This window comes from Pyrus communis, chromosome 8, assembly GCF_963583255.1.
Source record: "Pyrus communis chromosome 8, drPyrComm1.1, whole genome shotgun sequence".
Classification (NCBI taxonomy): domain Eukaryota; kingdom Viridiplantae; phylum Streptophyta; class Magnoliopsida; order Rosales; family Rosaceae; genus Pyrus; species Pyrus communis.
Window position 1 is genome coordinate 15,641,159 of NC_084810.1, and position 14,184 is coordinate 15,655,342.

The window sequence follows — 14,184 nt, forward strand, 5'->3', positions numbered from 1 at the left end:
ATGAAACGAATAAAGCCGTGTCATTCGGGATAGCTTAGGTTCCCATGTTATTATGCTCGACGAGGTTGGTTTATCTCTGATGACGGTTGTGATAACGATCAACAACATCAGAAGGTGCACAACAAGTTCGAATCCAGTGATTAGTTCCACTATAGCGGAAGGAAAAATTAGGCTTATTCTTTGGTTAAGGGAACTACTAACCTTACGCTGTTGTTCCTAGACTTCTTGTGAAATATGACCACAAAACTTCAAAATCGACAGGATTTGACAGACTTCAGAGACATACTCGTTGACAGTCTTAAAGTCTTGGAAGTAGAGATTATGCCAATCGTTTCTTGCTTCAGGAAAGAATATTAGCTTCTGATGATTAAAGCGGTCCACTAAGGCTTCCCATAAGGACTTCAGACCCGATTTGCAGGGCTTCCGCCATATGCTTCCGAATAAAAATGAGGGTCTTAGCATCTAGTACTGCGTTTGGCATGTTCCTCGCCTTAAGGTACATTTTTGACATCTTGGGCCTACTTGAGGTACTTGGTGCCAAAAATATCAAGTGAACTCCAACTTGTCCAAGTTTGACATCTTTTATGCAGGAAAAGAGGTGGATTAATACTTCAGATTTAATCAAAATTGCTGTAAAATCTTTAAAGGTTTGTTTTGCAAGAAAACTTCGAGGTCTATTTGGTGAATAAGAGCTTAAGGGTGTGAGCTTGGACCAAAGATGTGGACTCATAGTGAGGCATGTGTTGGTCGGTTTAATTAGGCTCGGGTTTTGTTGCTTCTTGACTTAGAAAATTTCAAAAGTCAAGTGAGCTTGAAACTCAAAAACAAATTAATTCAATTAATGCTTCTTGAATGAATCACTTGGGCTTCGACTGGAAGTGAATTGGGTAATCCATTGGAAAGCAAAAAATAGCGCATTCGACTGGAATGCAGGTTAGTATTGACTGGAATACTGAATTTGTATTTGAATGAATACGAGTTGGGTTTTTGATTGAAGCTTTCGCCTAGATGCATGGAACACACTTTTGGACTTCGGGTTAGGTTTACTTTTGGAAGCCAACTAACAGCAAAGTTAATAGGAATTTGCAACAATGGAGATTGAGGCATCATTGGAGCCTCCAATGATATTCACATTTTTATCAAGAAAATCACAAACAACCGTTTTCGCTTTAATAGCGTAAACTTAGATTTAAGTGTGTTCGTGCACATGATGATTTTTCTTAATGAGAGGGCTTTGCAAAATTACAAAAGTAATAAGAAAATATCATAATGGGGTTCATGCTTCATGAGATGTTTAAACACATAATTATGAATTTGGCATGAACTTGAAATCATGAAACGAAATACTTACTTCAACACAAAAATGATCCTACTTTAAAAATTCATAAAAAAACTGAAAGTTTGTTGCCAGAAGGTGAGAAAAACCAATGTGCAGGTTAGACTGGAGCAACAGGGACTTTGAGGTGGTTGGATTCTACAAGGAAAGAGGCTTTGCACAATAAATTCATTTGCTGCAATAGGATCTTTGCGACAACCTTGAAGGTTTTCTGAATTTTTTCTTTTTGCGGTTAGTGTGGCTGCAAAAGAATTTCTAGTGTTTTGGGAGAGTATTTTCTAGTGGTTTTTTATTCCGTCAAGAACAAAAGTGTTGAAACCTGCTATAGTGGTCTGGCTAGGAGTGGTTTGGTATGGGATCTCAAACTAAAAATGGATCTTGAATTCCAAACTGAAAATTTTGGGACGGAAATTTGAAGATCAATTCCGAATCGAAATTTTGGTATTCCCAAAATGTTTTCGGTGTTTCATGATTGGATTTTGGGTTTTAGGCTAAAATTTGAAATTTTTGGACTGGGGGCTAAAATTTGGGCAATTGGCCTAAAATTTTGTTACCCAACTTCATATCAATTGTGATTTAGGCTTTTTACCTCATACCAATTTGAAATTTCATAACAATTGAAATACCAATTCACTCATGTCAAGTCAAATTGACGTTCCAAAGTTTCAAACTACTTAATTTCATACTTCTATTTCTAATATAGTCTACTATCAAACTACTTAAATTCAACATTCAACATGCATGCAATCGAAATAAATATATATACATTTTCGGTTTGATTCGGGATTCCCTAACGATTGAATATGTAATTCTGATTCCCATACTGAAGTTTAGGATTGGTTTGGTTTGGAGTCCTGAAAATTTCAGTATTATCGGTTTGAGAATTTTTCGGTATGGGATCGGGATTTTTTTGGTTTGGTTTAAGAATTTCGTGAAAAATTCCAGCCCTAGGTCTGACCATCTTAGCAAATTACACAAATATCTCTAATTTATTTGTAAATGAGAAGTTTTAGATTCAATTATCGCCAAAGACGAATTTGACCACATTGTTGCTAACCCTTGTGAGGTTTAGTTCACTCTCTACATCTCTTTAGTTTAGATAATAGCGTTTATTCAAAAATAAAAATTGGGAGGACCAAATGGCTAATCGATTGAAGGATGGATATTTGAGCCATCATTCACTCAACGGTTACACTAACTAGTGACAGACATAAATATCCTGCAACACTTTCTAATTTCATATATTATTTAATTTTAGAAAGAATTATTTTTTTTTAGTACAGATTTCTAGAGGATTATTATTTATTTTTAAACCAAAGAAACTGGATTCGATCAGGCGTGGTGACTGTATAATATTAGAAAAAAATTATATTCATATATTCCAATGTCGGTGGGCTGTTAAGTTTGACTCTACTTCCTTGCTTAATTTCCTTCCCTCGATCGTGTACCTGCAGGAATCCAGCGGCAAAGAAATGATGAAACAGAGAAATTGTAGACTCACGCTTAGCTAGCTGGCTATTCTAGAAGCCCACATGTCCCACATGTCAAGATTATATTGAAACGTTTTCAGGCTTTCAAATGCATAAAAATATTAACTATATATATATATATATATATATATTTAATGTTCTTCATTGTCTGAATTATTTGGAACGTGATGGATTAAAAAGGAATGCCCTAACTATTAGTATAATTTATTGCTAAATATTCTTTTCAGCACACTTTAGAATCCTTAGTGTACGAAGTATCCTTTTAAGCATAGAGGTCCCCACGTACAAAGTATGAACAGAGTTATTTAGCATAGACAGGTCTATATGCATGCACGCACGCACACAAATATGCATACATACATACATATATATATATATATAGAGAGAGAGAGAGAGAGAGAGAGAGAGAGAGAGCAAAGTTTTTTGCCAGATTATAAACTGTGATTTGTTATTAGTTTCTTGCCAGATCTTAGAACCCACTGATGCTACTGGACTTAATGGTGTTTGTCACTCCATTTTGAGTTCTTATCTAATATATAATATTACTTGTCATTGTAATTTGATATCGAATTTGCCTAAAATTCTCATATTAAAATTATAAGAAATTTCAATGTAACATGCATCACCTAATTATATTACTTTTAAAAAAAGAATAAAAAAATTATTATGAATTCCTTTGAATTCTTTAGTATTTAAAAATTGGACAATTAACAAAAATGATGAAAAAGTTAATCTAAATTGTCAAACTAATCGGATATTTTATAGACTTGTCATTTCATTTTTATAGACCCATCATTTTAAAGTTGGTTAGTTCACCACTTATATGTTGTCATTAATCAGAACATATAATTTCCAAGAAAAAAAATTTACTACTTCTTTCTTTTTGTTTTAGCCCGGCCATTTAACATAAACTTTAACCTTAATTTAGTCTATATGATTGAGAAAAATTCAATGTTTTATTCTCTTGATGGGTATGAGTATTATTGGACACCCGTCGACAAAATAAATAGTGATTTTTAAAGCTTAGTTCCCACCTACCAAGAAAAAAAAATCGGAATATGGAAGAATGAAACAACTTAGGGTTTCAGGGAAGCATTACCATAGTTGGCAGTATCCCTTCCACTGTTTCCAAAACATCAAATAAAGATGCAAGTGGCATTTTACCACATTGGTGGAAATATGTTGAGCCCTTGCATGACAGTGTGGGTTTGAATCTCATCGGTAACTAATCTAACAAAATCTATCGTTTGATAAAAAAATAAATAAAGATAAAACTCGCCATTGATACCTTCACCAGTACTGAGGTGCCAAATAAGTTCTGAAGTGAAGGGAACTAGAACTAGCCAACAAATTAAGTAAGGTATTTGTCCTCTAAGTCCAAAAAAAGTGTAAGTTTTGTTTTGTTTATACGCTGGAATCTAGACATGTTTTGTTTGGGGTTGATTTAGTCATGCAAAAGTTTTTGTATGGTGGGCTGGAGATTAAACAAAGGTATCGCTCGAAGGTATTTTTTGGGTACAAGTATATATTTATATTAAGGGGAGGAGAAAGTTCGTTAAACCACACAATGGATAACTTAATTTGAGATCAAATTCGTCATCTACGAGATTTGAACATAACATCTCGCTTACAAAGTGAAAAGGAATACCATCAAACCGTAATACTGAGTGGCAGTTATTATATATATTTTTCTTACGCCCTCCATATGCCGGTTGATTTTAATACGATGTATTATGACCACGTGAAAATTGATGAGATACGTCGTAGCTTCTCGGTGTCTAGCTCTATAAAAAGGAACCATTTCTTCCATTTATTATCAAAGCCATACTCACTCAACAGTCTTCCTATTTCCTCTCCATCGATCGACTTACATATTATTCTTTTCACTTATCCTCTTCTGATATATATAATACTCTCTGTCCTTGAAAAGCTATGGCTCAAGTTGCCGCTCAAACCATGGATGTAAAAAGCATCAAATCGCTTGCTGAATCACCTGCTCTCAGCTCTGTTCCTTCTGCTTATGCCTTCAACATGAACCCAAATGACGAAGCAGATCCAAACGATCCCGAATTCGCAATCCCCATAGTTGATATGTCTCTTCTTACCTCCGAATCTCCTGATCAACGGTCCAAAATTATCCAAGACCTCATCAAAATTTGCCAAGAATGGGGTTTCTTCATTGTATGTACTTTAACTCAATAATGATTAATTTACTTCATTTTAAATTATGTTTTAGTTTTAGAGTTCCCTCAAGTAACTAGATGGGTATTTCTTATATTCAAAACACATAGTAGACCACTTTTCAAATTTAAGTGAGCCCCGCATAGGGGCCATTTCTATTAGAAAGGTGGTCAACAAGAGAATCCGTAGATTCAGTGAAAATAATTTTATGTTAATAACATACAAAAACATAGATCTAATTAATCATGATCATGATGAATTCAATGCAGGCGATTAACCACGGAGTCCCAGAGAGCCTAATGAAGGCGATGATTGATGCGTGCCATGGATTTTTCAGCCTCCCAGACGAAGAGAAGGAGGAGTTCAAATCCGGAAACGATGTGCTGGAGATGTTCAAGTACGGAACCAGCTACAATCTTGCATTGGACAAGGTTCTTCTCTGGAGGGACTTCTTCAAGGTGAGAGTACATCCTGAGTTCTACTCCCTCTACAAACCGGCTTGCTTCAGTGAGGTCTCAATGGAGTTCAGCAAGAGAACAAGAGAAGTAGCATTGGAGATAATACGCGCAATATCAGAAAGCTTGGGATTGGAGCCCAACTACATACACGACGCGATGAACATGGATCGCGGCATACAAATGCTCGCGGCCAACTACTATCCGCCTTGCCCTCAGCCAGAACATGCAATTGGTATACCACATCACACTGATCATGGCCTTGTCACTCTGCTCATCCAGAATGAGATGAATGGCCTCCAGGTTGAACACAACGGCAAATGGCTCACCGTCAATGGCCCTGCCAACGGTTTCTTTGTCAACCTAGCTGACCAAATGCAAATTCTTACTAATGGAAAATACAAGAGTGTGATGCATCGGGCCACGGTGAACAACAAAGCTACAAGGATATCTATTGCCGTACCACATGGACCATCTGTTGATACAATTATCGCACCGGCGCCGGAGTTGCTGGAAAAAGAAGGCCAAGCTCCGAAATACATTGGAATGAACTATAAGGAGTATATACAGCTTCAGCAAAGCAGCAAGAACTACATGAAATCCACCTTTGATCATATCCTAGCCTAACTAATTAAGCATTATACAGAGTCCCATGGCTTTGTCGCACGGCAAAGGATCTCAACCACATTGAAAGAGCTGCAGCTTCCTTTTGGTTTCTTTTTCTTCGAACTGTTTTTGGTCAAAATTTCTCTTCTTTTTTCTGAATGATCATGTCATGTTCAGTGTCTGATGCGTTATATATTAGCACCAAACTGCTTTGTGGTTCAATAATATTTGGAAGGATAACATATTTGCAGACGTGAAGCGCATAACTCATCCCTTGTGAATAACGTATTTGTATTGTACAATTTTATATTCGGAATTGTTCGATTTCTTTATCTTTATTTGATACTACTCCTACAAAAAAAAATCATTAAATCAGAGACCGTTTGATTACCCAAATGTATCAAATAAAAAGGTTATTCATCATGAATACATTACTTGATAGTCACATTATCGAAATACATGTTGTGTACTTCTTTTAAGAAGCAATTCAAGTGTTTTTTCATGAAACACTTGCATTTGGTTGAAAAGTTTCAATATGCTTTTAATAAAAGCATTTTAACTGAAAGTATTTCTGAGAAATTAAAATAATTTTTTTCAAAAAGAAATTTTAAAGAAGCCATGTATCTTTTTGGGGTTTTTGAACTTTAATCCTTGAAAAAAATTAAAATTTAAAAAAAAACCTGACGTTAGATTGGATATTGATTTTAGTCTTTTATTGCGTGCTTAATTCAAATATATGTTATATTTTTGTTATAATATTTAATAGATATCTTATTTAATGTCATTACATTAAATTTTAAATTTATTATTATACACATCTTAATTCATTAATTTTATTTAACTTCTTCTAATTAGTGTACCTAAACGTCTATATCATAATATATTTTACTAAATTAGTGTACCGAAATGTCCGTACCCAAATATATTGTAGTACCTAAATACATTGTAGTGAATTAATGGCACATAAGGAAATATGCAAAAACATAAGTGTACCAAAAATTCCGTACCTAAATATATGATATTAAACTAGTGTACGGAAATGTTTGTACCTAAATATATTATATTAAACTAGTGTACCTAAATATATTATATTAAACTAGTGTATTGAAATGTTTGTACCTAAATATATTACAATGACTTAGTGGCACATAAGACAATATGTAAAAATATAAATGTACCGAAAAATCTCTACGAAAATATTTTCTTATATAAGATACTTACCATAATGAGAATTAAAATTTATAATATAATCTTAAAATTTTATTTATGAACACCATAAAATTATAAATAAAAAAAGAGACATTAAATACATATCCTGGCATTAAATAGAGTCTAGAGACTAAAATTAATTTTTAATCTTGTATAAGACATTTTTCTAAACTTCATCTTATTTAAGGATTAAAATCTAGTTTCTATATTTTTTTTCCACTTGTGAGTTTGAACTGAATTGGACATCAGGCACCTTCTAGATGTATTATACGTTATCTACCCCCATTATAATCAAATACATCCTGTAACTTCATTTCGATCTAAATGAGTGAATAAAGAAAACGAGCATGTTTCTCTTTTCTTTTTGGGTAAATTACATTTCATACCTCAGGTTTGGGCTCTATTTCAATTCCTTACAACATCTTTAAAATATTTCACTTCTATACCTTAATTAAGTACTATTTTATTTCAAAATAATACCTCCATTACATTTTCCCTCCATTGATCCGTTAAATACTGACGTGGCTGCCACATATATGCCACATGGCTGCCAAATGTCTGCCACGTGGCAAAAATAATAATTTTTAACTTTTTTTAAAAAAAACCTGAATTTTTACGAAAAAAAAAAAAATTGAACAACCCACATCTGCAAGAAGAAGAAGAAGAAGAAGAGGGAGGAAGAAAGAAAAAAAAAATTGAAACTATGTGACCTACATCTGCAAGAAGAAGAAGAAGAAGAAGAATAAGAAGAGGGAGGAAGGAAGGAAAAAAAAAAGAAAATTGAAACTATCCCTCCCCCCCCCCCCAGCGACCCACATCTGCAAGAAGAAGAAGAAAAGGGAGGAAGAAGGGGAAAAAAAATTGAGCGACCTGCATCTGCAGCAGGAAGAAGAAGAAGAGGAGGAAGAGGAGGGAGGAAGAAAAGGAAAAAAAACCAACCGCCCCCGCCAGGACCCTCCTTCGGTGCCCTCCTCACGCGGCCTTCCTCCCGTTCCCCCCCACCCCCCGGCCGTCCCCTCCTTTCCGCAATCTGGTGATTTTCAGTTTGGGTGAGTTTTGAAAATACTAATGCTTTGAGTTTGAGATGATTTTTGAATTGGTTTTATGGTAGATGGGATTTTCGGGGGTGGGTGATGGAGGATTTTTGGGAGGGGTGGCTCAGGTGGGATTTTGGGGTTTTTTTTCTTTCTTCCTCCCTCCTCTTCTTCTTCTTCTTGCAGATGTGGGTCGTTGGGGTTTTCTTTTTCTTTTTTTTTGTTTTTTTTTTTTTTTGTAAAAATTCAGGTTTTTTTTAAAAAAAATTAAAAATTATTATTTTTGCCACATGGCAGACATTTGGCAGCCACGTGGCATATATGTGGCAACCACGTCAATATTTAACGGATCAATGGATGGAAAATGTAACGGAGGTATTATTTTGAAATAAAATAGTACTTAAGGTGTAAAAGTGAAATGTTTTAAAGATATTGTAAGGAATTGAAATAAAGTCCAAACCTGAGGTATGAAAGTGTAATTTACCCTTTTTTTTTTTTTTTTTTTTTTTTTTCAGTTTTCCATTAGAAATGAAGAAAACGTCTAACTATTTTTTAACTATTGCAGTTTTGCGTTGGCACAATATACTTTTTCTATTTCATTATCAAACTTCTGTTTGCTTTGTTTTTTCAAGGGATGCTAATGGGATTGTACATTGTCTACCCCAATTCAGCCTACAATGTCTTAAGTTATCAATGTGGGTGGATACTAGTCTGTCATGGCTTATGGACCTTATCCATGCCGAGTCAGTAGTGGAGGTCTAAGTTTAATGTGCATGTGAGGCCTCTTTTCCTTCGTCGAGCTTTTTCCCCCTCGATTTTGTTCGTCAAGTTTTTTCAGAGGCCGTCTATTTGTTTTTCATATGCCAACAACAATTAAATTCAGAAGGAAATTAAAAAAAAAAAATCCAGTGAGCTTTAAATATAGGGAACTTTAACGAAAAGCTCTGAGTACTGTTCATTTTAACGAAAAACTATATTTTTACACTAAAAGTTCAATCCTAAAATTATTCACTTTATCCTTTATTTTGTCTTTATCATTAAAACTCAAAGTTTTCAAACCATTTTTATTAATTTTCTTTAATTATACTGGGTTTGGTGGAATGACTTCCCCGGGAATTACTTACCAAGAACATCGAATCAAAGTATAAAAAAGTTGAGTTAAAAGGCGTTCAAAAAAAAAAAAAAAGGTTGAGTTAAAAGAAACAGTTATATATGCAATAAAAAGTTACCATGTACTTGCCCGATTTGATTGATTTTCTTTGTCATTGTCTCATATATTCCAATGTTGGTGGGCTGTCTGTTTGACTATACTTTTTTACTAGCTATTGTGGAAGTCCTTGCAAGCCTTTGATTGCGGCGCCCAACATTTCAAAATATATGTGGAAATAGAAGAACCGACCAAATAATTTTATGTTACCTACACGGCTTTCAACCGCCCATTGTTTTGTTGAAACTTCGTTAATGTTGAAAAGTCTGATGTCTGATGGCAATGAATGCCCACAAAGCAAAAGTCTTCTGCATGGGCAAAGTTTTCAATGCCCATGCAAAGTGAAAGTGGAAACTTTTATTGTAATGTCAGAGGACGCGTTTTAAATTTCAAGATGCATTAACTGCATCAGTTTGGAGTTGCTCTATAAATAGAGCACTCCGCATGTAACAGAAAGTAGAAGAAGAAAGAAAACTAGAGAAAAATATCAGTAACATCATATATTCATCTGCCTTTTATTTGTTATCTGCCTGTGCTATAATTTTAGTGTGGCATTTTACATCTACCTTGCACCTACCACTTAAAAGGTTATCTCTCAAACTTTAACCATTTTATAACACGTTATCAGCACGAGTCTCTAAATATAATTATTCTCTCATCTCTCTTCGCCGAACGAACGAAAGAAAGAAAAAAAAATGTTTCCTTTAAGGTTTTTACTGTTCATCTTCTTCCTCTGCCTCAACTGCGCCGTGTACCCTCGCGACGAATTGTTTGCTCCATGCCTGCTCTTAGTTCTCCAACTAACGGTTACATACATCTTTGATTACTTGTTTGGTGTAGAGATTGATTACTAACCCAGTATTTATTTATGTTAATTCTACTGCAATCCAAGATGGTGCGGTACAATCGTCCATCTTGAACTGCAAATTTATTCTTACTGCGATCCAAGACGGTGCGGTATCATCGCCTATCTTGGACTGCAGATTTAATTTTACTGCAATTTTTAGGTGGAGCGATATAATCGCCCACCCTACCCTGCATATTCGAATTTACCTGCTATTTAATTTCATTGCAATTTTATGTGGTGCGGTATAATCGCCCACGCTGCTCTGCATATTTAATTTTCCTGTTACTTGAGTGGTGCGGAATAATCGCTCATTCTATATTACATTATTTCAATGAGAATGGTGCGGTACGATCGCCCTCCTCATTCACCCTGAAAATCTCGAGCCAGAAGTTTCGAGTGCTTATCATTTTGGCCTGAAGATCAAAAATGAAAAATTTGTAAGAACCAGAAGTTCTAACATAATATTCCTCCAGGAATACATATTATTGCAAGTTCTTACACATCTCATTTTCTTTCAAAAAAGAAAATGGCGAACTTGGCGAAGCTTGAATTTGCTGCCCTGGATATTACCGGGAAGAATTACCTGACCTGGGTACTGGATACCAAGATCCATTTGGAAGCAGGGAATCTTGGAGATACCATCAGGGAAGAGAGCAACTCATCCTCTCAAGATCGGGCAAAGGCCATGATTTTCATTCGCCGCCATCTTGATGAGGCGCTAAAGAACGAGTACTTAACGGTTGAAGATCCGTTAGCTCTCTGGAATGCCTTGAGAAACAGATACAATCACCAGACAACGGTGATTCTTCCAAGGGCCCGCTATGAGTGGACTCATCTGAGGATCCAAGACTTCAAGTCAGTGGCAGAATACAATTCTGCATTGTTCAGAATTACCTCTCAGATGAAGCTCTGTGGGGATATTATTACTGAGGAGCATATGCTGGAAAAGACTCTCAACACATTTCATGCCTCCAACGTGCTCCTGCAGCAGCAGTATAGAGTGCGAGGCTACACTGAGTACAACCAGTTGATATCTGTGCTCTTAGTAGCTGAACAGAATGATGAGCTCCTGATGAAAAACCATCATTCCCGACCTACTGGATCTGCACCATTCCCAGAAGTGAATACTGCTTCCCTCGAAGTGAACGCCACATCCTCTGGTGGTGATAATCATAAACGAGGATGTGGCCACAAACGAGGTCGATGGAATAGGAAAGGCAAGAACCATGGAGTTCAGTTTCACAACCAGGTTCCGAGGCATAATTCAGGCCCGAGCTTCAAAAATGCGAATTGCCACAAAGGCAAAGCTCATATGAACAATGCTCCTAGAAACTCTGAAGGAGCCTGTCATAGGTGTGGTGGCAATGGGCATTGGGCGCGTACTTGTCGTACCCCAAAACATCTAGTGGATTTGTATCAAGCCTCCCTCAAGGAGAAGGGTGTCGAGACCAACTTTCTCGACCAGGCTAGACCAAGGGATATACCTGATCCAGTGTTTGACTTATCAGGGCAGTTGAACACAACTCATCTAGATGTTTCAGACTATATTGTGGAAAGGGGAAATGAAGTATATCGGTCCGATTGAATCATTAATAAAGCATGGATAAAAATTGTGGTTATTCTCAGAACATGAGAAATGGCTAAGATATTTGTCTTGCAGACATTGCAACCACACATACAATACTTCGTGATCGAAAGTATTTCTCAAGCTTAAGACTTACAAGAGTAGGGGTAACAACAATATCAGGACCTTCAGATGTAATTCAAGGTTCAGGGCAAGCCCAAATTATGTTACCAAATGGAACAATATTGTCCATACAGAATGCATTGTATGCTACTCGATCTACTCGAAATTTGTTGAGTTTCAAAGACATACGTCTAAATGGATACCACATTGAAACAAAAAGTGCAGAAAATGTGGAGTATCTATGGATTACCTCCAATGATACCCAGAAGCGTATATTGGAGAAGTTGCGTGGTATGTCGAGTGGATTGTATTATACATACATAAGGACAATTGAATCACATACTGTCATGAACCAGAAGTTCATTGATTCAAAGGTTTACATGCTTTGGCATGACCGTCTGGGTGATCCAGGATCTACCATGATGCGTAGGATCATTACCAACTCTAATGGACATCCATTAGTGAGCAGACACATTGCTGCCTCAAATGATAACCCTTGCAAAACTTGTTCTCAAGGGAAGTTGGTAATTAGACCATCACAACTAAAGGTTGATGCTGAATCCCCATCATTTCTGCAAAGAATTCAAGGGGATATTTGTGGGCCTATTCAACCATCATGTGGACCATTTCGATATTTTATGGTTTTGGTTGATGCATCTACCCGATGGTCACATGTTTGTCTCTTGTCTACTCGGAATGTAGCCTTTGCGAGACTCCTTGCTCAGATAATTAAGTTACGAGCACAGTTCCCAGATTATCCCATTAAGTCAATCCGACTTGATAATGCTGGTGAATTTACGTCTCAAACCTTTGATGATTATTGCATGACATTGGGCATTGATGTTGAACACCCTGTTCCTCATGTCCATACTCAAAATGGTTTAACAGAAGCATTGATCAAGCGGCTTCAGTTAATAGCTCGCACTCTGCTTATGAAAACCAAATTGCCAGTCTCTGCATGGGGACATGCCATCTTACATGCTGCATCATTGGTTCGATTGAGACCTATAGCCAACCATCAATACTCTTCAGTACAACTCGTGTTTGGACATCAGCCAAACATTTCCCATTTACGAGTTTTTGGTTGTGCTGTTTATGTGCCTATTGCACCGCCACAACGCACTAAAATGGGACCTCAGCGTAGACTGGGAATTTACGTGGGTTTAGATTCACCATCTATCATTAGATATTTGGAACCCTTGACAGGTGATATGTTTACAGCTCGTTTTGCTGATTGTCACTTTGATGAGACAATTTTCCCGTCATTAGGGGGAGAAAAGACCGTTCCAGAAGAACGGAAAGAGCTGACATGGGTTGTTCCTACCTTGTCTCATTTTGATCCTCGCAGCATTCAATGTGAAAATGAAGTGAGAAGGATCGTTCATCTTCAAAGCATTGCCAATCAAATGCCAGATGCATTTAATGATGCTATGAAAGTGACAAAATCACATATACCAGCTGCAAATGCACCTGCAAGAATTGATGTCCCTGTTGGACAAAATAAAGTGGCAGCAAATGATTCATCTGGTGCACGCCTGAAGCGTGGTAGACCCCCAGGTTCAAAAGATTCAGCTCCTCGAAAGAGAAAGTCGAGAGCACAACTGAATCTAAATGAAGTCATTTAGGAAGAGAAAATGAATGATACATCCACAATTCATAATTCTGGACTTCCAGAAAAAGAAAATGTCCTTGATGAGACATCTGTCCCTGAAGAGACAGAAGTACATGAAAGCAAAGAAATCTCCATAAATTATGCATGTACAAATGAATTATGGGATCAGAATGAAATAATCATTGATGATATGTTTGCATTTGCAGTAGCCACTGAAATCATCTTAAGTGATGATATTGAGCCCTGCTCTGTTGATGAATGCAAACAGAGACAGGATTGGCCTAAGTGGAAAGATGCAATCCAGGCAGAATTAAATTCCTTGGAAAAGCGGAATGTTTTTGGACCAGTAGTCCAAACCCCGCCTAGTGTAAACCCCGTGGGTTACAAATGGGTATTCACAAGGAAACGCAATGAGAAAAACGAGATCGCAAGATACAAGGCACGACTCGTTGCACAAGGTTTTTCTCAAAGACCTGGAATTGATTATGAGGAGACATACTCTTCTGTAATGGACGCAATT

At 36.5% G+C, this 14,184-nt stretch overlaps 2 protein-coding genes across 2 annotated transcripts; both read left to right on the plus strand.

Moving 5' to 3' along the window:
* The first annotated feature begins 4,661 nt into the window (after positions 1–4,661).
* Positions 4,662–6,326, plus strand: LOC137743755 (2-oxoglutarate-dependent dioxygenase 19-like). Its single transcript, XM_068483698.1, has 2 exons — positions 4,662–5,007; positions 5,277–6,326. Exons 1-2 carry the CDS (start codon positions 4,759–4,761, stop codon positions 6,087–6,089), a joined length of 1,062 nt encoding a protein of 353 aa, XP_068339799.1. The 5' UTR covers positions 4,662–4,758; the 3' UTR covers positions 6,090–6,326.
* A 4,724-nt stretch (positions 6,327–11,050) lies between these two features.
* LOC137743019 (uncharacterized) lies at positions 11,051–11,950 on the plus strand. Its single transcript, XM_068482940.1, has 2 exons — positions 11,051–11,666; positions 11,874–11,950. The coding sequence occupies exons 1-2, from the start codon at positions 11,051–11,053 to the stop codon at positions 11,948–11,950; spliced, it is 693 nt and encodes a 230-aa protein (XP_068339041.1).
* Positions 11,951–14,184: the final 2,234 nt, after the last annotated feature.